General features: G+C 41.0%; 1 protein-coding gene across 1 annotated transcript in view; it reads right to left on the bottom strand.

Annotated features, from left to right (window-relative positions):
* Nucleotides 1-35: 35 nt before the first annotated feature.
* The window catches only part of LOC147318749 (transmembrane protein 65-like), a 42,428-nt gene continuing 20,597 nt past the window's right edge, over nt 36-21,866 (bottom strand). Inside the window, exons 3-8 of the mRNA XM_086310826.1 lie at nt 20,958-21,002; nt 15,881-15,948; nt 15,232-15,286; nt 9,266-9,308; nt 3,926-4,031; nt 36-2,927 (exon numbers count right to left, since the gene is read on the bottom strand). Coding sequence (XP_086166952.1) covers nt 2,778-2,927; nt 3,926-4,031; nt 9,266-9,308; nt 15,232-15,286; nt 15,881-15,948; nt 20,958-21,002 — 467 coding nt within the window. The 3' untranslated portion in view covers nt 36-2,777. The remainder of the gene's footprint in view (nt 2,928-3,925; nt 4,032-9,265; nt 9,309-15,231; nt 15,287-15,880; nt 15,949-20,957; nt 21,003-21,866) is intronic.

The raw sequence follows: 21,866 nt of genomic DNA on the forward strand, positions 1-21,866 counted from the left end.
AGCGTCCTCATGCAGAACATTCTGGCAAAGTCCACACTAGGGAAGATGTTTGCAGCCAGGTCGCAACTTTAATCAAAGCAGATCAATTCTGAAACAAAACACAGCAACACACTCCTATAATCTACACCAGTTTTATCCGTCTACATTATATTTAAGGATTATTTTAATGGTTCTATTCTTTATACAGTTGCACAGAGCACATCTTTACCTTCACAGACAGCAAAACATGAATTTTTCAGCCCCTTGGACTCCATCACGACACAGGAGCAACTGGGCAAACTGATTATTCTCGGCTAAAATGAAGTTTCCTAGAGAGATGAAGCTGATCTCAGCTCCTGCTTGTACCAATGCAATGAATTTAAACAACTTACCAACTCACAGCATTCGAGGAACACCAGAACGTCAAACAAAAAAGATCCTCAATGCATGCATTTGACTGCAGCATGCTGGATTCAAACATTTCTTTTTTTCTACCTTATTTTCAAAAAACAACAACAACAAAAAGAGATCGCAGCTCAAAATTTCTGTGAACTGGAGATCTTGTTGGCTCTCAATAGCACAATAACTTCAGTCGTGTATTTTAAATGGTATCCAGGAAAAGGCAGTATTACCATACTTTAACTGAGATTATATGTTTTTACTGCGGCTGGCACACTGAAGAGAGCCTTAAAGCCTGGGACAGGCCATTTAACGGCGCGGTTCAAAGAGGCAAATTGCTGTTATTACTGCAAACCTTTCCCATCCTTCATAAAATCCTTTTTGCTTTGAACAGACAATCCAATTTTAAGCAACTGAAGTTTATCGCTAGCCATCTTAAATTGAAGCACATGATTCTTTGTGGCCACAAAATAGTTTTTATTTATTTTAAATAACTTGTGCATCTTATTCCAGCATGAGTACTTTACCTCTCCTTTATCCTCCACCAGTGAGTCATCCTGCTGTGATGCACAACCTTACAACATACTGTTTTTTTAATTAAATTAAGGTTTCTTTTTATTAACAGTGCATGCAAGGTGGATATCAAGCAATCAAGATAAAAAACTCAAAAATCCTAGCTACATATATGTACGCGTTCATTTTCTTCATTATTATCATTCTTCAGGATCACTCTTACCCACGCGGTAAATATTGAAAACAGTCATATACAGGGTATACAGGGTCTCCTTAGTCTTTTTAGAACAAGCGTAGTGAGTTCAGACTGTAACATAAAGCAGTCAGCCGCTGGGTCCTTCATGGCATAGAAAGCTGCTAAAATATACTCACGCAGGTATATTTTGTGCTGATAAATATTTTCACGGCCCTTTGAGATATAGAAGAAACACAATACAAACGTACATGAATACCAGTCTGAATATTATAACAAAATAAATACATTTGCTGTGACGCAGAGCTGCCTCTCGTATATTTCTAAACACTTCTTCAGTGCAGCTCCTGAAGGAGAATCATTCAGAAAATAATTACAGGGTGATGAGCGATGTGAGGAAAGTTGGAAATTATGACCGGGGGAGACTAGCAGCTAAGGTTTGTGGGAGCTGTGGCGAATTAAAGCCTGTGTGTGTGTGTGTGTGTGTGTGTGGGGGGGGGGGGGGGGGGGGGGGTGTCGTCGTAGCAGGTCCACCAAGTTGAAAGAAAACAACTAGATCTCCATCTATCGGCCAGCGGAGGGCAGTAACACACAATAGAAGTGAGGGACAGGAAGAAATGCAGCCCGTCTGCACACACCGTAACAGTTAATCTCACAAAATGAAAACACTACAGCAGTCACGTTATGCAAAATAACATTCATCTCCCCCCAAACCTCCACCTCTACGTGTGGCTGTTTTCAGAAGAGGTTGAATATCATCTCACCTCTGAGGGGGATATATTGTATTTCGTCCAGTGGGTGCAAATGTGGACATATGAACCGGAGGATCAGTGCAAATGAGGAAAGAGGATCCAGGTGATCCACAGTTTATACTTCATATCGTTGTTCACTGCCTCTTCCTCCCTCTGCCTCTTCTTTAAAATATTTTGTAGGACTTTTAAATACATTTCACTTCTTCAGTGATTTGTGTGAACCCTTTGGCAGAGGTGTGCATATGCAGTGCACCACTGAAGAGAAGAAGAAGCTTTCAGGTGTTACAGATTTAACCACCTGCAGCGGACTAGTTGTCAAGGTCTGTGGATGAGGCAGGACTTGCTCAAATCCAGAAGCTTACATGTTTTAGGAACTGAAGACACCGTGTTCTTGGTTTATAACCACCAAAAACTGACAGGGAAACACGGAAAAGGTGTTTAAACATTGGCTGATCTGGAACACTAAACTGACTTTGTTCCGTCTTCCCTGTAAGGTTTTCGAGATTTCTGACAGAAAACAAGAACTTTATAACACGACTGAGCTCTAACTGGGTTTTCTCCTATAATATTTCAGGGGGTGCATGAAGCTGTCAGTTAACCTATATGCGATCTAGCCATCTATAGCCAGAGGTAAGAGGAGGTGTCTTAGACAAATGACCGTGTCGGTCAGTCGAGACGAAGTGAGGTTACGGGATCAGGTAGCAGCAGTCGTTTCTTCGAGAGATGACGAGCCTCCTGTGCTTAAGTTCAGAGTTTGTGATCGAATATTATCTAAAATCCTCTTCAGAATACCTCAGATAGTTCGACTGAGCCGTGCGATTGGACCGTATGGAGTTCACTGATATTACCATACGCTCCAGCGCACAAGGCGAGAGCAGTCGGCGTCAGATTAAGTCAAGCATTCAAACGGATTCTGAATAGTATTTGTCTCTAGCCTCGCCTCAGTTTTTGCTGCTCTCTGTTGGAGCAGGTGGCAACTGCGTTTGCTCCTTCACCTCCGTCTGGCCTTCTTTCTTCTCATCCTCGTCCTTGAAGAAGAGGAGGGGAAACATACCGAGGATGCAGCCGATGCCCACGCCGATGGCTTTACCCTGCGGGTGGGAAGAAGACAACAAAGATTTTAGCAAAGATGGAGGGATTTCTGCACATTGTTACCGTGGGATTATTCTTCATTTATTTCAGGATTGCATATTGTTCTCTAGGTGTGATCTTTGCAGGTTGGCAAATCCTTGAGAGACCCTCAAATTTCTTTTTCTTTTATTTGCAGAAAGCCCGCCTTATTGCTGTCTGATGAACACCCTCAGCTTTCTTAGCCTCTGTGCATCCCTATACTCCTTTATTTACTGAAAAAAGCTGATTTCTGTCTGAAAAACAGACACAGTGGCCTTAATTTATACGAACTGACATATCCACAACCCACATCTCCAATCTGGTCTCCTTAACTGCAGCCGCTGAATCCACGAACCCTGTGGAGAAGTCATTTACACAGAGGTGGACAGGTTTCTCCAGCCTGCAGCGCACTAGGTTCAATAAAGGCACAAATGTAAAACCAATTGTCTTTTTATAACTGTGACTTGGAGCATTAAAAGTTGTTTATGTAACTGTAAATTGGTCTTTATTGTCATTTTTTATTGAGCTCGGTGCTTTTCATGCCACACCTTCCCTCTTTACTGTAACACTAACAAAGGGTTGGAAGCAAACACTTAAAAATCTCCAAAGACCAATATGTTATTTTTGGCTTGTATTTATTAAAAACTATTTCTTCACAAGCCACAGCAGCCTTTAGCAACCAGCCAGGTGCCAGACTAATCACTGTAGCTTATTATATTTCATGCTTCAGCACTTATAGCATATTAAAGATCGCCAGGTCCCAGTTCCTTTTATGACATTTGAAAGCTGGGCCCCGTCACACAGACTTGTGTTACTCGCGTTTGAGTTGTCAGCGTGCAAAGGCCTGTCCTGGTTTGATGTGCATTTTGCACAGAAATGCAACAGAAACACTTTTTTTGCAGTGGTTTCACTCGCACATCAGGAGCTGCTCAGTGGGGGAGCGAACCAGAGCAAATTCTGTAACTGTTTCTATACCCACCGTGTGAGAGCTGACTCTTGTCTGCCACATATCAGCCTGTTTTGGGCTCAGGTCAGGAATCTGCATCCCCAACCGAGACGCCAACGCTTCTACATAACCTGCCAGCCTGAGGAGAGGGAGAGACCGATGGATGGAAAAAGAATTAAACAGGAGGGGACTTAACACAGTTCAGCAAACTGCAGCGACAGCATTATTCTATTGATAGAACGCTCTATATACAGCAGGGGTGGGCAATTCCAGGCCCCGAGGGCCGGTGTCCTGCAGGTTTTAGATCTCACCTTGGGTCAACACAGCTGAATCACATGATTAGTTCGTTACCAGGCCTCTGGAGAACTTCAGGACATGGTGAGGAGCTAATTTAGCTATTTAAATCAGCTGTGATTGGATCAGGGACACACCTGACATGCAGGACACTGGCACTCGAGGCCTGGAGTTGCCCACCCCTGATATACAGTGTACTGTGCAAAAGTCCTGAGCAACCCCTCTTTTATTTAATATTTTGCTATGGAAATGGGAAATAGGTGCAGTGACTTCTTGAAAAGCACAGACATAAATGGAAAAACGAAATATGGGCAAAAACGTTTTGTGATTTTTCTCATTGAAAGCAAAAATACAAAGAAATGAGGAGTGGCTCAAGATATTTGCACAGTGCTGTATATCACACATGCACACACACAAACATCATCCATCAAAACCTTCTAATCAAATGAAGTCTGAATACCAAAGTCTTGTGATTTTGTTGAAATGTTATTGTGACAAAAAGAAAATCAAAGAAACATTATGTGAAATAAAAAGTCTCACTCTGTAAAATGTGGCATGCACAAACCAATACTGCATCAAAGCTGGTTTTGTTAAAAGATTCCGGCTATTTCTGTAACAGATTGAATTCGCCGCTGCCTATTTGTGTTTGCATCGTTTCTGTTTATATAATAATCCCCCCGTTGATAATTTTCTCCATTACGTATCATAATTCAATAAACCCATGCTAACATGACACTTCCCTACCAAGGCAAACAACAACCAGAGTCGGTGCTAATAACGACAAAATAAATCAACAGATTAATGCTCCGGTCTGCTTCCTGTCGCTGATGTTCATAAACCCAGCAGGATGCCAAACCTCAGCTCTAACAACAGATGGAGTAAAAGAGGAAGCTTCCAACAGTGTATAAATTAACTCAGTCCCAGGGCTTTGCGTGGATTTACACAGATCACGGACCGATGACGGATTGCAGCAGATAAAGAGTGCTCCACGGAAATCACCACGATGTAGAAAAATGAGTAAGATTGGATTAAGAATTCTGTGCAACTAGAAACAAGAACTTTCTGCTGGATCTCTATTCTGATATGGACTGGGTAATGCCATATCATCCTTTCATTCCTTTCATTTCATTTCTATCATTTGACAGAAATGAAAATGATTCACCTACAGGGGGCCTCAGCTGTGTGTTATACTTGTATAACTATGCATGTGACAAATAAAGAACCTTGAACTTGAAAGCTGTGGCACTGCTTCAGTTATGTGTCCACAACCTGACAGGTTTCCGCTCGTGTGTTTGGGAAAAAAGTGTTTCCAAAGAGACACTTGGCTTAATAGTCCTGAAATAAAAGACTCTTGGAAACAGTGGGAATATTTCTACAGTTGGCCATCCTGGAAACAGAGCAAGAAGGTCATTGCTACGCTCCAGTGAGCAGTTAGAGCCACTTTGGTGTAAAATGGACATGAAGCGACAGCCAGCCTGCCAAATGTCATTAAAAAGGAAAATTATCTGGCTGAAGCTAGAGAGGAGGAAGTGGACTCTAATATGCAAACGAAGGGAACCGACAGAAACACTGTCATGTGACCCTACATGTGCCAAGGCACGTAAAATATGGTGCAGGTGAGGCGGTTTTGAATGTGAGGGAAGAAATATGGGTTGGACCCAGGTCGGCTTCACTCACTGGCACTAATGGATCCTCAGTCGGCTGCACATACAAATAAGCTGCAGCTGGAGCTGTTAGGGGAGCGATAAGCTGTACACAGCATATCTGAGAAAAAGGCAAGTCTGCCTGTGCATTTGTGTCCAGGGGGGTGTGCTTTCGAGCCCACTGCCTTTCAGGATGGGGCAGCAGAAGTAGTGGAAATAGGACTGATTCTTATCATAACAGATGATGAGCTATTAAGTCCTTATGAGGAGAATAAGTAGATTCATTAGACAATATTCTTTCTTACAGCATCTCAAGTGGATACACTGTAGCCATTAAGTCTCTAGTTTATGTTTTCTTCTTCTATTTCGCATTTAAAATGATGGTTAAATTGAAGTAATTGAGACCACAGCTTTGAAGCTCAGTAAGCTGCAGTGAGGGTGGCATTTGGTTTTTCTCTCCGCTTCTTTGAAATTCAGTCTCACCGCCGAGCCCCAATCCTAATTTCTTTCACATTCATCCACGGCTTTAGATCAAATTCACTCCAAATTACCCGTGCTCTTGTAACAGCGGAGGGCAAAATAAATAAGCTCTGCATTTAAAAAAAAAGAAAGCCAAAACAAAATACTGCAGCAATCACAATGCAGGAATGATGAAATCTACTGAAAGGCCCGAGCTCATCCCAAAAAACATAAAACAAGACAGACAGGCTGTTCACTGTGTGAGAAGCAGGCTGAAACATGAGCCGGGTGCATTGCAAGCCCCAGAAAACACAGTTATACATTTTATCATTTGGAAAATTACATCTGGAGGAACTAAAAGCCATCACGTTGAGTTACTCAGCTTGTGTTTGGAAAAAAAACAGAATTTTGTGCATTGACGAAATGTCACTATTGTTAATCTGTAAAGTTCAAAAGGCATCAGTCACACAGGCATTCACCCACTTTTTTTAAAGAAAGGTAATGGAATATAATCCAGATTATTCCAGGATTCAGAAGGAGTAAGGTAGAAAATGCAGGCATGATACGGAGGGGAATGCGTCTCCACTTCTGTATTCCCTAAAGATCCCTAATGTGCATTTCCTTGTCTGCCCCAGAAAGCCACCGATGCATTGCATTTGTAAGAAATTCCTAAAACAGCTGAGGCTAAACTCGACAGAAGCATTAGTAATAACCAGCTGAATGGTCAGAATGACTCATGAGCTCAATTATGGAGTTCAGCAAGATTCAGATGGTTTCCTAGGTTTTTTCGAAATACTTAAAAGACTCAGACGGAGTGAAACATTACAAACGTGGCCTAACATGAACTCCTACATGATAAAAATATGTATGCACTGGCACATATGTGGAAACGGTTGTGCATGTTGTTCAGCACAGTCACACACACGGAAGATTCTCTACAAGTGAGTCAGTATCTCTTAAATGAGCAGATTTCCTCTTAATTATGAGGACTAAAAAGCATCATTGGCCAAGGGACATGCTGCAGTGACAGCTACGTCTGTGCACTTTGATTATATAATAGTCAAAATTTAGTAACTGGGAGTTACTAAACTCAGAGGACCAGCAGGTTTGAGGCTCTTTTGATGCAATGTCCAGAGTGTTTATGACTCGTGTTACAGCACACTCATTAGCCTGCATAGAGTATGTCCTTAACTTTTCAGTGAAGACCAACTCCTGCACATCAAATATCAGTGTACGTGGATATCAACCAAACAACTTTATACTGGTAAAAGGTACAGTATATAATTTTCTGTGTGTATATGATCTAAAAGCATATAATATATATATTACACAGAGACAAGCATTCATTGGCTGCAGTGGGTTCCTGCATACCAACGCGATGACCAAATCAGGATCTTCTGTACATACAAGCACATTAACCAGCAGAATTCAGCTAAGAAGGAAAACTTTCTTAGCTTTCTTAGAACTCAGTTCTTGATTAAATAAAACTTAAAGGCACTTCAACAAACGAAAGCTAAAGGAAGCTGCAGTTCACAGTAAGTTCGTTAGAGGCATTTTAATCAGTCTCCAGAGTCTTTCATTTGGCTCATCTATGCAGGTGGAAAGTGAGTTCAGTTGCGGCTGAACATCATCACATCTATGCTGCTTGGGAATGGGAAGCCTGATCTTGTTCCAGGTGAACTAAATGTCTGAAAGTGTGGCTGTAATCCAACTCACCAACAGAAAGCCATATGCATATTTTCGAGTACATGCACAGGATTTTTTTATTTACGAATTTTGCCAACTTCTGTTAACCAAACAGTTTGAAATCCAGCCGTAATATTTGCAGTAATTAGTCATCTGGGATCTCAGAGTCGGAGTCCAACTACAACCTCAGCAAGAAGTCTCTCTGCAGCCACTAAAGTGCCGCCGACTCCCAGTGTAATTTATAAGACGAGCGTTATGTGGACACTAAAGCGTTTCCTGTTAGAACAAAATCTGTATCGCAAACGTTGCTGTGAAAATCTCTTGCTGCAGCTCCACTGAGACTCTGAGGCAGACAAATGGCCTTCACACGCTGAGAGTGTTTACATGGACCACAAGAACTAGACTAATCAATCACAGGGAAAACAGAAGGAAACAGCATATTCCACTTCTGTCATCCATGCATGGGTATGATTTACACTGAAAAGGAGGAGAATAAATGCACGCCATCATTGCATTCACCCTGGTGTTCCACTATATTAAGTAATGGGACTGGTTGAGCTCATGAAGCAGCTCAGGAAGCTGGTTATGATCTCTGTGGCCACAAGGAGGCGCTTAAACAGTCATGCATGAGCTGATGGAAGGATCGGAGAAACATGACCATCAAGCTTTCCTATATCATTACGCTGTTATTGAGGAAATCACATTAAATTACTCTGTACAAATTCATCAGTCCTTACAGTCAGTGTTTTAATCTACTTTTACTTAATTTCATTCTTTTAATTTTGATTATGCAGGAAAGGGAAAAAACATCTGATGGGGTTTTTGTTGCTGGGTTTCTGGGACAGGAAACAGAATAAAAATGAAGAAATTGGAGGAAAATGAATGAAAGGATTTTTCAGGGATTTAAATACACAATAATTTCTACTTAATCTATATGACCTAGTTCAGTCCCATTTTAATCAAACCACACCCCTGGGCCTACATCCAGTAACTGGTTAAAAGTGAGCAATTTATTGAATTAGCCCCACGAACAACATGATGGTAAACCTTTACCTTCTCAACGTGATGTGAAAAGGACCTTTGTTTCTAAATATTATTATTATTATTATCTGTGTATATTTGTGTGGAAAACGTGTTGCTGTACAATCAGATTAATGGCTCTTCCTTTCCTTGACTGATTCTAAATTTCAACTGAACTGTTTGAATTTACCAAACGTGTGTGTGTGTGTGTGTGTGTGTGTGTGTGTGTGTGTGTGTGTGTGTGTGTGTGTGTGTGTGTGTCAAGTCTTACCCCAGTCCTGCCAGATCTGATACCAAGTTGCCCAGCGCAGCAGCTGTAGATAATGGGAGAAGCAGAGGCATGGGTTACAGAGGCATTTTTCCGTAGGGCATGATGGATGTCCCAAGTGCATTATGGGCTCATCAAAGAAGCAGAGGCACAACACACTGAAGAAGAAGACCACACTGCTGCCGTTTTGCTTCTTACATGCTGTAGTGCAAGTAAAAGAGGACGAGGGAACGCTGAAATAACTTCACTGTCACCGGTTTATGCTTTGAATGTGCCGTATGGTACTGTAACAGCTGTGCCTAAGGACAGAAAATAAAGCCTGTGCTTTACTCCTGTTCTCTCAGCTGTCCCTGACCCTGAGTGCAGAGCATTGCTGCTGCAGCATTACAGAAACACTCCAGAGGAAACACACAACGCAACCGTGTCATCACTGCTGAGGCACAGTCATCATCTCCGGCTGGGCTCGAGCACTTTCATCTGATCTTTGAGCTACTGTAGCAATAAATATTGTACACATTACTCAGAGACAAACACTCTACTAACAAAGTGAGCAGAGACACATGCATCCTGTGGCAAAGCATCTTTAAGCTTCTGGTTTATAAAAGTTTAAAAGCAAGCAGCTTCTTTTTCTGTGACAAGAACAACGAGCGACTTAACTAGAGCCTCTGAATGAGAGGCGAGAGCTGTTGCAACAGCTAGGAAAGTAAAGGAAAGTGTGCAACTCTTGGCCCAAGAGTCGGTGCCAAAGCACACAGAGCATATTTGGACTAAATAAGGTACTTTTAGCAGAAATCTTTGCACTGTGCACCATTAAATCTGACTGTAAATCAGCAAATACCACAAAGGAAAAGGGGCTTGTTGCTTCAGCTGATTTAGGTCAGATGAAGATTTCGTGTGGTTATTTAAACATTTTTAGTTAATTTCTAAATATAACGTTACTCTCTGGCAGTGTAATAATTTTTCAGTGTGTTTCACCTCATGTTGGCACTTAAACAGAGAGAGTTGCCATTAGCCCCATGCTTTGTCTTGAATTGTGTACCAGTACTTTATACGGTCACAAAGCTGAATTCTTGGCTATGCAGCAGTTCAATGTTCAGTCAGCTGAAGGAGGACACACGTGCAGCTGTGCATGGTTGCTTTGAGGCAATATGGCCACGTTAGGCAAATTAATCTACACTCTGAAGATGATTAAAACAGATGTAACACAATATCTTGCTGACGTTAAACACTGCACCTCTGTACAGCCACTGAAGAGACAGCAGTGATGGAGAGGCCAGCTTGAGACTTTATTATGTGGTCAACCTGCTCAGATGTAATTACGAGACAAGGTTGGCTGTGCCTTTAATTCGCTGCTTTCTCTCCCTCTTCGGGGCCTTGGCATTAGATCTGATGCACATCAACAGACTGATGAGGGGGCGGGCAAATGCATCACAATTCAAGTCATTCTTAAGCAGCTGCAAACACAGAAATCACAGTGTAACTGATATTCTGACAAACTTTATCGAGTAGAAAAAGGGAAGTCAATTAAAAAGACAAAGAGTAACAAAAAAAAAAAAAGATTTCCTGTTTGTAATCTCTGATTTCTGGATGGACTCTAAATATTAGTATTACATGTGAACTCCTACTTAATGTAAATTTCTGTATGTGGAAAGCAACAGGCTGTTTGGGGATTTTCCCTCATTTATCAGAGTTAATCGCTGTATCATCACAAACAGACTGCATGTAATTACCAGCTTAATCCCATTCAATCACAACCTTGCAGTGTTTGCAGCGACAAGCCTGTAAATTCATTGCAAATGCCAAGCAGCACACTCTTTTCTTTAGTTTACTTTCATTTCTTAACCTTTCTGTTACTGTTCCACATGCTTCCTTCACACTGTATTTCTTGGGAACTTTCTAAAACTTTTTTGCCTAATAGTTGACAGTACTGCCAACCTGATGGAGCGAACAGATGCAAGTGCCTGGAAGCAGCAAAAACAAAGGAGCTTTTTACACCTGAAGCAAAACTAGAGAGCCTGTCTGCATGTGAACTATTCACTGACGGCTGCTGTGGGATAAATGTGGCATGAAACAATGTGAAGTTACAAATGGGAGACAGCGGGAACTTTTTACACTAGCTGTATTGCTCCTGTACAAGCGGTCATAATTTATAGGCGTGCATGAACAGCACTCTCTACAGTGACAAAAACAGGAGTATACCTGCACTCAGCAGTACGTGGCCTTACATGCTTTTGTTCTCACTCAAAGCTGAAAATTTGTTTGCGTGAGGCAGCTGGAGCTGTACAAAGGCTTCAAGTATGCAAACTGAAGCCTGGAAGCACCAATTCTGTCAAGAAAGAAAATTACACTTCTATTTCTTCCAGCTTGCTCTCCTTAAGGGTTGCCAGCTCACCCCGTCCCTAACATCCTGTTCTGTTGCACCAACCCTCTACATGTCCTCCTGTACTGCATCTGTGAATATTCTCTGAGGTCTTCCTCTTTTTCCTCCCCCTGGGAGCGCCGTATTCACCATCCTTTGTCTAGGGGGCGATAGTGGCTCAAGAGTTGGGAGTTCGCCTTGTAATCGGGAGGTTGCCGGTTCGAGCCCCAGCTTGGACAGCCTCGGTCGTTGTGTCCTTGGGCAAGACACTTCACCCGATGCCTACTGGTGGTGGTCAGAGGGCCCGGTGGCGCCAGTGTCTGGCAGCCTCGCTTCTGTCAGTGCGCCCCAGGGTGGCTGTGGTTACAACGTAGCTTGCCATCACCAGTGTGTGAATGTGTGCGTGAATGGGTGGATGACTGATTGTGTAAAGCGCTTTGGGGTCCTTAGGGACTAGTAAAAGCGCTATACAAATACAGGCCATTTAGTATTTCTCAACATTGCTGACAAAGTTAGAGAGACAAACCTTCTTTTTTTAAATTTTTTTCCTAATTCTGCCCCCCAAAAAAGCCCAAAGCAAAGAAAAACCTTAAAAACCTCCTAGTTTCACCTCATATTTATCACCATTGTTGCACGCTCAACCACTTGGTTTGTTTGCGCGCCACCAGTTTGACCAGTCTCATCAATCAAATGTTCTAAACTGTGCACTGGGAGGAAAATTAACTTTCACTAAACATGAGTAACAATTTTGAATAAAATTAAACTGAAATAGATCAAATCAAATGTTTATTTATTGAAAAACCTAAAGGAAAAATGTGCTTGGTACAAATTGAATGCATGTGAACCAAAATGACCTCTTTAGTGCAATACATTACATTATACTTATTTAACAGAATTACACTGAAAATTTACCTGTAATTAAATTAGTTAGAGTTAGAATTTTGGCCAAATAAATCTTTTTTGAGTGCAATTCTTTGACCTCATATTCATTTTGAGCTGCAGGCTTTTCACATCATTAAGGCTGTTTAACTGAAGTAATTAGGAAAGTCAGGAGTAGACGATTCATGCAGCTTCCACGCTCATCAAGCGAGCAGAGACATTTTTGCCTCCTAGAAGGTGATTTGTCGTCTTCACTAGAGACTTGACATTAGTGCTAAATCACTCTGGACCGGGTTAGATAACTGCGCATTTTAATTTGCAGACCCCCGAATGCCCTCAATCTAGTGCGAATGACTAAATGGGGTCTGAGTGATAGAAAGTGTGTTAAGGCTGTGCTTAAGGAAAGAACAGAAGTCCTGTGTGCTTCTTGTCTCCGAGTGGCTCTGCAGTAGATTTAGATACTAGATTAATGAGGGTGTCTGTTACAGCTCACTGTCAAATCCGGGTTAGAAAACCTCTCCACACAAAGGTAACAAGCACTCCCGTCAAACTTCAGAGTGGCCTCTCTAAAACTGAATTTTGCACATTCTGCCTGATAACCTTCTCTCTACGAGTCCTACCATGCCTGAAATTGCTTCAATCAAAATTCCAATCATCCATTCAATCAATTCACTGGGAATGAACTGAACAAATGGAGATTTTTCTTTTTTTTAACTGAAACTTGGCTGACTAGAAATATATGGAGAAGGGTTTGAAGTGAAAATTCAAATGAGTCTTGTCTACAGTGTATCCCTTATAGATCCATTTACTGTAACTGGAAAAGGTAAAGTCTTCCTTTTCCAGTCCCTCCAGGTGAAGTGGAATTTAAAAAGCCTCTGGCTTCTACCTCCTAGGCTCTTGGACAAAAGATCAGTTTACCCAATCTGCTGCATGTTTAAAAGCTTGAGCTAAAGACAAAGAACTGCCGTCACCACCAACAGCAACAGAATCAGAAGCACTGAAAGGGAGGGAAATGCCCCCTGCTCTTTAGCTCTGCTTCGATTAATGACAATATAAAGGACGCTCGCTTTGTTTGAGTTGGACAAAAAGAAAAACACTAAATTTGAAGCACTGAGTGATACGGTCATCCCAAAGCTAATGTGTGTTCATTCTCACTTAGGGTAAAGTAGGGGGGGCTCTTTTAGACACGGCGAACAGTGGCGGGCGATAACAAAAATTCTGATGTGCGTCGTCAAGGGGATATTACAATACCCATTCAATGTGCTTGTGAACAGCATTAACATATTCATGAAGTTTTCCTTATCGTAGCCAGCCGCTCTTCCTCCTCTCTTTCTTTAATCTGACCTCGCTTTATAATTATTTTTAAATAGTGTCACAGTTCCATGATTAAGGTTTAAGTTGCAACACAGCGCACTCTGTCAACACGTCATCTAAAAGTGCCTTTTCTTCTATTTGGAGACTTGGCAGTCAGCTATGATTTAGCATGCTACAGCATGAATGTGAATTACTCTCAAATATATTTTCCTAAATCGAATCAAATGCAATAAATAAATGACTGATTTACAAGCAGATATTCTTGAATCTGAATGTGACACATATACAATACATATGTAATAGAGCTGGGCGATATATCGAGTTTTTAAAAAATATCGATATATTTTCATACGAGATATAAGATGTGCCAACATCGTTTATATCGATATAGTCTATGTTACGTTATAATTATACTTGTGGAGCCGCAAGTTTGCCTCTTTCGTCCATTTTTGTCTCTACGCTGCGTTACTGGGCCTCGCCTCTCCTTCACTGAGCACAACTCCCCCTCCCCCATAGCTTCACCTGCAGGCAACGACAAGATGATCACGGCAAATCTCCGTTAACAAGTTACCGCGGATCGCCCCGTGCGTGGGGCTGGACGGCGTCAACGTGTTAGCGAGCTAACCGCGCTAACGAGCTAAAATCCTTTCATTTTCTCAAAACTTGACAGTGCACCTTATGTGCAATCTGTCAAAAAAGTGTTTTAGTACGACTTTGGTGAGCTACGGAGCCGCACCGCTTGATGGATTGTCAGAGCATTACGGCTACCGTAATGGAGCCTCGCGGAGTAATACGTACTGTGCTTCAACGTAATATTACCGTATTGTGTGTGTATAAGGACCATAAATGGCACCTGTTAAGAGACACGGTTACAAAGAGGATTTCAAACTCCAGGCTGTCAGTCACGCAGTAGAAGTTGGGAACAGAGCAGCTGTGAAATCTGTCTGTCTTTGTTATTATGCTCAGCGTCTATTAGTTTACATTTTGACTGCACAATTGTGAGCTTTTTGTTATGCACAAAAACAACATTGTGTTCTTTTATTTATGGAGCATTATTATTTAATAAATGCTGATAATTTATTTTTGAGTAATTTCTTCATGTACATCTATGCTGTATGTTAATAAAAGTGCCTGATTGACATCTGGGACACAGCTTTGACTAAACTCTCTTTTTGTTCTTACCATATGGCTTTAAAAAAAAAAATCGAGATATGAATTTTGGGTCATATCGCCCAGCTCTAATATGTAACACACGTTTATAGAATTGACTAAGTGCAGCACTGTGGGTGATCCTCCTTTTGCTGTTCAAAGTCTTCTACATAACTCATATAATCAATACTTTAAAAGGACAATACAGGAAATGAAAATGTGTTTTCAAAAATAAAACAGATTCAAATACATTACGAGATTCTCTGACCTGCCATAGTTGAAATGCCGAGAACCACGCCAATTGATAACTCAATCTGTGTGCCCTGGAAAAAACAAGAGAACAGAAGCTCATTTGTACAAAGAGGAAAGCTCAGTGCAAGCTGTTGTCTGCATCTCTTTGCAATAGGGGACTCAAGCCAGGGTGCCAAGCACCTGTGTAATTTTGAAGTTAAATCACCTTCTTTTAGCATCTATGTCACTATTTCTGCTTCAAACGTGTGAGGTTCTGGCTGGACCGGAATTTCAATTTTCATCAATTTATCACAGTTAATAACCGTGTCGTCACAAAAAGGGTCACACATAATTGCCAACTTGACTCCATTCAATCATAAACTGATAGCAGAATGACTACGATTACATTTTTAATGCACAAAAGCTGCTTTGCATGCAGCAACTGACAGCGAGTGGTTGCAGACCTGGTTCCTCGTCTTCGAAGCAGCCATGTCAAAGGCAACGAGACGACCTTTAATCACTCACAAAGCTCCTAATCTCAACAAAGTACTATTTTGTAAAATTTAATCTATACTTAGTACAACCTTTAAATGCATTTTTTGCAGTCTTTCAGGTTGCATTAGCTACCTCCAGAGACTGAGAGAATAAAGTGCTAGGAGTGCATGCCTCATGAAGCAGACACTTACAGCAACAATCATGATGCAGTTGTCCAGGAATCCAAATCCAACGAATGGGAGTGCATTGTGCAGCAGAACTGTAAAGCAAGCAAACACAACAAATCACTGTCAGACACATTATAATGTGATTCAGCATGGATAGACAACAACGCATCACACATTTAGAAGAGAAATGAGAACATTAGACACAAAACGCCTCTGAAGCCATAAGCAGCTGTAAATCAGTATCAGGCAGTGATACATTAGTGCGTGCTCATTAATGTGGTACGGGGGTAAGTCGTTCCGTCTTATTTCTTTAGCACTGCCGCTGGTAAAATGCAGACAGCTACGAAGCCAGCGGGTGAACACTAGACTCTTGGTAAGGTGGAATGGATTTTTTAAACAGGAAAGAGTAAATAGCATCATAAATATCAAGAAAATCCACTTGCAGCAGGAGTGCGTGGATACTATAGACAGTCTGATGTACCGATGGTGCTATCAAAGTGAATTTTAAAATGTCATCCACCGCCCCGGCAAAGGATATTCAAGCTTAAGTTCAAGTGAAGTTCAGTTTAGTTTAAGTGACAAATCTGCAGGAAAGTTTGAAGCGTAATCGCCACGATGCGACTGTGTTCTCTACGGATCTCGTAGCGCTGCAGCTCTCCTTCAGGACGCTGTGAGAACTTTCAATCCTGCTGTGAGCGCCTGAGCTCAACACGATAAACACCGACACACTCAACACTTAAACGCAGACTGACACCAGAGGCAATCCTGCCTTCAAACGTATGCTGAAACGGAACAAAGTGAGCACTCAGAGAATTCTCGGTGTTGGGTTTGACTGATTCCCTACGGAAACAAACTGGAACTCGAGTGTGAAATTTAACAGCAGTTAGTGAGGTCAGTGGGGAAATCTCAACATTTGGTAAATGATTTGCCTCTTTATTTCTCAAATGTGCTTTCAGATCCTTGATACGTCACATTTTTATTCTTAACTCAAGAAAATGATTTAAGAGTGAAGCTGTCTTTAGAGATTTAAAAGCAGTGAACGCCACGATGCTCTGAATTTGAATTTCACAGCAAGGGCCTGTTATCTTAACTGGACTCGGCTGTCTCAGGATCCCATTCTGCACACTTTGAGTTTAACCCAATATTAAAAAATGACTCCTCTGGCCATGTTAGCTCTAATTATAACAGCCATCTGGGGACATTTTTCCCTGTTGGTGGGGAAATTTCAATTAGGAAATTTGAGGAAATCACGACTGCTCGTCCTTAGTTTTCCTTTTGGTGACTTGATATGAACTTAAGACTTTCCTCTTGTATCAGCTCAAAGTTTGTGTAGGGTAATTTCCAATAAACCAAGTTCATAAAAAGGAGAGTCTATGGCTGACGCGCGTTCCTGGTTTCCAAAAGAAATGCTTCCAGTTGCATTATGATTTGAAGATTGTTTATTTATTACAAACTGAAGATGTAACAATGAACTCCTTCCTAAAAGACATGAAAGTTCCAAAAAATAGCAGTTATCCAGAACTAGCTGTGCACACGGTCAGAAAACCGTTAGACTCCTAACCTCTCTGTCCATGCTCCTCCCCTTCCCTCTCACACAGGGTTTCATGCTACTATTACACTTACATACTTAAAGTGAGAGGGACCCCCTTTTAGGTTCCAATCCCAAAACAGTGACTTAAAATTACTTTATGTAAACACATATATTTTCACATTTATTAATCCTGAAAAGATGACTTATGTAATGATTCTATGAATTATAAAACAAACATGAACTCAATCGTAAATAAAAAATATAAAGCAGACGTTTGGCGCTTACAGTTTGCTTCCTACAGGCAAAGGTCTGGACTGTTTTATCTGGCTCCTCTAATGTTTTCCTGGGCACATCACAGCTAGCCTACAAGAAAGAAAAACTCTGAGCTCGCCAAAGTGAATATTTGAGATGTCGCAGGCATTTTTTTTGAAACTTCATTCCTCAGGTGGACTCCCATCCATCGCAGCTTTCACAAGTTTTCATCCCTGAGATGGATGCAGTGGTTTTTTTTCATAATCTCGTAACTCCCAGTAGGAAAAAAATAGGCAACAACAAGAAGATTGACATTATCATCACAAATGTGTGCGACACCACAGTGACAACAGGCTGAGTCAGTGTTTCACTTGAAGTTTGTCTCTTCTGTGTCAGCTCAAAAAGACAAATGCTCGACTCCAGAGGAGACTAAATATTTCCCACACAAAGCGGCTGTTGTGACAAAGATCTGTTTTTGTTAAATATAAGACAGGCGAGGAGGAGAAGCTTCCAAACCTTTAAAGTGAAGAGAGAAAGCTGAGCTCATGAGATCACCAACAGAGTGAAAAATGCCCACACAGCCTTTGCAGTTGGATTACATTCTTTCTTTGTGAGCACAATGAGAAAAACCCCACTCAGCTTTATGCTGAAGCTTTTCTGGCTGGTCCCCAGTTTTATATAACAATTCAGGTTTATTTCATTTCATTTTTCTTCAATTTCTCTGTGTTTTACATTATTTTGACTTCAAAAGAAATGCATGCTTCAAATGTTTTCTAATACGAACCCTCATGTTGGGAAGTGCTGACTGGTTTACACAAGATCATCCAGGATGTAATAACGGACAAACAACTGTACAAACAGAAAACATGTCTCCTTATACAAATTCACCATCCACCCACACATCCATCCGCTTAACCCCCGGTATCTTTTCCAGCTGTTAATGGAGGCCAGGTAGATATGAAACCAGGACTTCCTTGTTGTGAAGTAAAATGGCAAATGGCCTGTATTTGTATAGCGCTTTACTTAGTCAATTATTCAATCATCCACCCATTCACACACTGGTGATGGCAAGATACATTGTAGCCACAGCTGCCCTGGGGCGCACTGACAGAGGCGAGGGTGCCAGACACTGGCGCTACCAGGCCCTCTGACCACCACCAGTAGGCATCGGATGAAGTGTCTTGCCCAAGGACACAACGGGGCTCGAACCAGCAACCTTCCGATCACAAGACAAACTCTTGAGCCACGATCGCCCCGTGAAGTAACAGTGCTAACCACCGCACACGTGCATAATAAAATAACACCTTTAAAATCTACTTTTAGCTGCATACATAATATTAGTAGCCTGTGACAACCCATTAAATTAAGTGTGCTTTCTTAAGCACATTAGTAGAAAGAAGCACTGATAAAGGGGAGATGTGAGATAATGGATGAAATAGCTCATCCATTTTTACCCCTACCCTTCATTTTTCCAAAAACATGTTCAATACAAGTCAGAAATCCTGTTATATTTTCTATTATCATATATTAGGGAACGTTTGAATTAAAAAACGCTTCAAAGAAATTGAACAAGGCACAAATGGACTTAGGACTACGTGCAACAAGTATTGTTCTCCATGCTTAAGCAGATTGTCGTTCCGGATATTTTTTTCAGAGTATAATATTATGATGTACAACTTCACACATTTGCTGTGGCAATGTTTATTATAGTGAGCCATTACATTAGTAAGAACTAAAGTAGATTTAAATATCAGTAATATTGTATATGATGGAACAGCTACATATTAAAGTTACAGTGTGCAAAATCTCACCACTAGAGGTCAGTAGATTCCAAATTGCATTCAAATTTTATTTTATTTTTTTGTTTTTTTTTACCACTCCCAATTCAAGCCATAATCCTAGCTATGGTAGCAAATGTAGGACAAACAACTCTGGCCTTGTTCATCTCTTGTGAGTGTAGGCCAGGGGTGTCCAACTCCGGGCCTCGAGGGCCAGTGTCCTGCAGGTTATAAATGTGTCCTTGATCCAACACAGCTGATTTAAATGGGTAGGTTACCTCCTTAACATGTCTTGAAGTTCTCCAGAGACCTGGTAATGAACTAATCATTTGATTTAGTTGTGTTGACCCAGAGTGATATCTAAAACCTGCAGGACACGGCCCTTGAGGCCTGGAGTTGGGCACCCCTGGTGCAGGCTGTCAGTCCACTGTTTACCTCAGCTGGTCTCCATGACTGTTTACTTCGGAGGCTGCAAAACTTGTGAAAGGAGTCAGATACAAAATGAAGAGAAGCTCACTTCTAAACGTTGACAGTGATCCTGAGGTGAATTCTTTAGGAAATCCTGAACCTTTCTGTCAGTAAAGGCTGCTGTTTTTGCTGCTGTTAGCTTGCATTAATGAAGCTTTCTTTAAAGTGGATCGAACATTGTTGGACTCTGAGACTTATTGAATAAACTCTCATATGATATGAGAATACAATCAAACTGTTTATCATAGCCTAATATTAGCTGGCTTAATGTTAGCTCATAACCAGCTGTTGTTGGTGCATGTTAATGCACGTCCTTGTGTGTTAGAGCTCAGACATCAGTTCAGCAGGTGACACTTGAGGTGAGAAGGAAGAAGATGTAGTTTTATCGAGTCGCGTTGTCTCTTTCCTTCTTGTTTTCACTTCTTTGGTGAAGAGGACCCGTTCTCAGATAATAAGCATAGATACTCATATCCTGAGTCTGACACTCTGCACGGGAATGCCTACGAGTTTTCTTCTTCTCCACCTCTGGTGCACTATGTACGTGGCCGCTCTGCAGCCACATTCATAAAACACTATTACGATGAATAACGATGTCCATCTCATCTGTACTCAAGATGATGGGACAACATGGTGGCTTCCATGAATTGCAAACCTGCTCCTATCTAATTTTATTTATTAATTCTAAGTTTACACATAAATTCAATCCATCAATTTGTTGTTTTTTCTCTTAAATAACCTCAAAAAACCACTGATTTTACATTTAAGTCATTATGACCTCAGACTCAGAGACTTTTTTACTGCTTATTAGATTCAATTTGGATCCATTAGGTCCATAAACAGGGGTTTTTCCTTTCCTTTGTACAATTCACAGAAACAACACATTCACAATGAGCCATTAATTAAACTGGTCCTCATTAACTTTCCTAAACTGACTGACTGTTAAATGAGGCATGTCCTAAAAGATTAGTGAGCAATTTTCTATGAGTACTCATCTTGTAAGATGAAAAGGATAAAATATATAGAGACACATTGAGGAGTTAATATATCTGCCAAGAACAAAAGGACCTCTTACCATATCTTAACTGTGCTGCAGTGGGTGGTGCAATTTCCAGCTGTCCTGGAAAAAGAAGAAAACAAATATTAAAGAAAAACATTTCTATTGAGGAGAACGATCAGCATTATTGAGAGACACTTCATAGATGGCAAAACATAAAAGCAGAGAAAAAGAAGAAGGAAGGCATGCAAGAAATATGACATGAGAGGAATGAAGAGAAAAGAAACCACACCTCCCCCGACTGAACAAATATATATGGATATGTGGATATAGACTCACAGTAAAACACAGTCTTACAGTCCTAAATGCCTGTGTACACATATTAAATGGACAAAAATGATGGGAGACAGATTAAAGAAAAAGCTAACCTATTAAAAATAGTTTTTAGCAGTTATAACAAACCACAGATAGGCCGATGAAGGTCACTTCAAAGTTTAGAAGCTACAACCTCAAAACTGTGATCACCTCTAGTTTCAAAATAAGAGCACAAAAGGGTTAAAAGACTCAGATAACATGATCGGAGACGCCAACGATTAGAATAAGGTCTCTATATAACTCTGCTATATGTAGGCCATGCAGGACTTCATATGTTATTTATAACGTTTAAAGTGGATTATGAATTTCTCTGGAAGCTTGTGAAGGGAAGTGAGAAAAGAGGTGATGTGTGAGCACCAGCTGGTTTTCTTAGTAGTCTGGCTGCTTCCAAAATAAGGGTTAAAGTGATGTCGACATATAATAACTGTTGCCAAACAAGCTTATCGGGAGACTCGCCATCATACTGATTAGCGTGAATGCATGTGGCGCCAAACAATTAGAGCCGAGACCCAAAGATTCAAATATCTGCCACACACAACATACAAATACAAAGTTTACTGAGATTTCATTAAACTTTGATACTGAACTGAAACTGAAGTTAATGGGATGCAA

The sequence above is a fragment of the Aulonocara sp. 'chitande type north' Nkhata Bay genome, linkage group LG11, assembly GCF_057382095.1.
Source record: "Aulonocara sp. 'chitande type north' Nkhata Bay isolate Kocher_YH1m ecotype deep benthic linkage group LG11, A_spYH_male_GT1.1, whole genome shotgun sequence".
Classification (NCBI taxonomy): domain Eukaryota; kingdom Metazoa; phylum Chordata; class Actinopteri; order Cichliformes; family Cichlidae; genus Aulonocara; species Aulonocara sp. 'chitande type north' Nkhata Bay.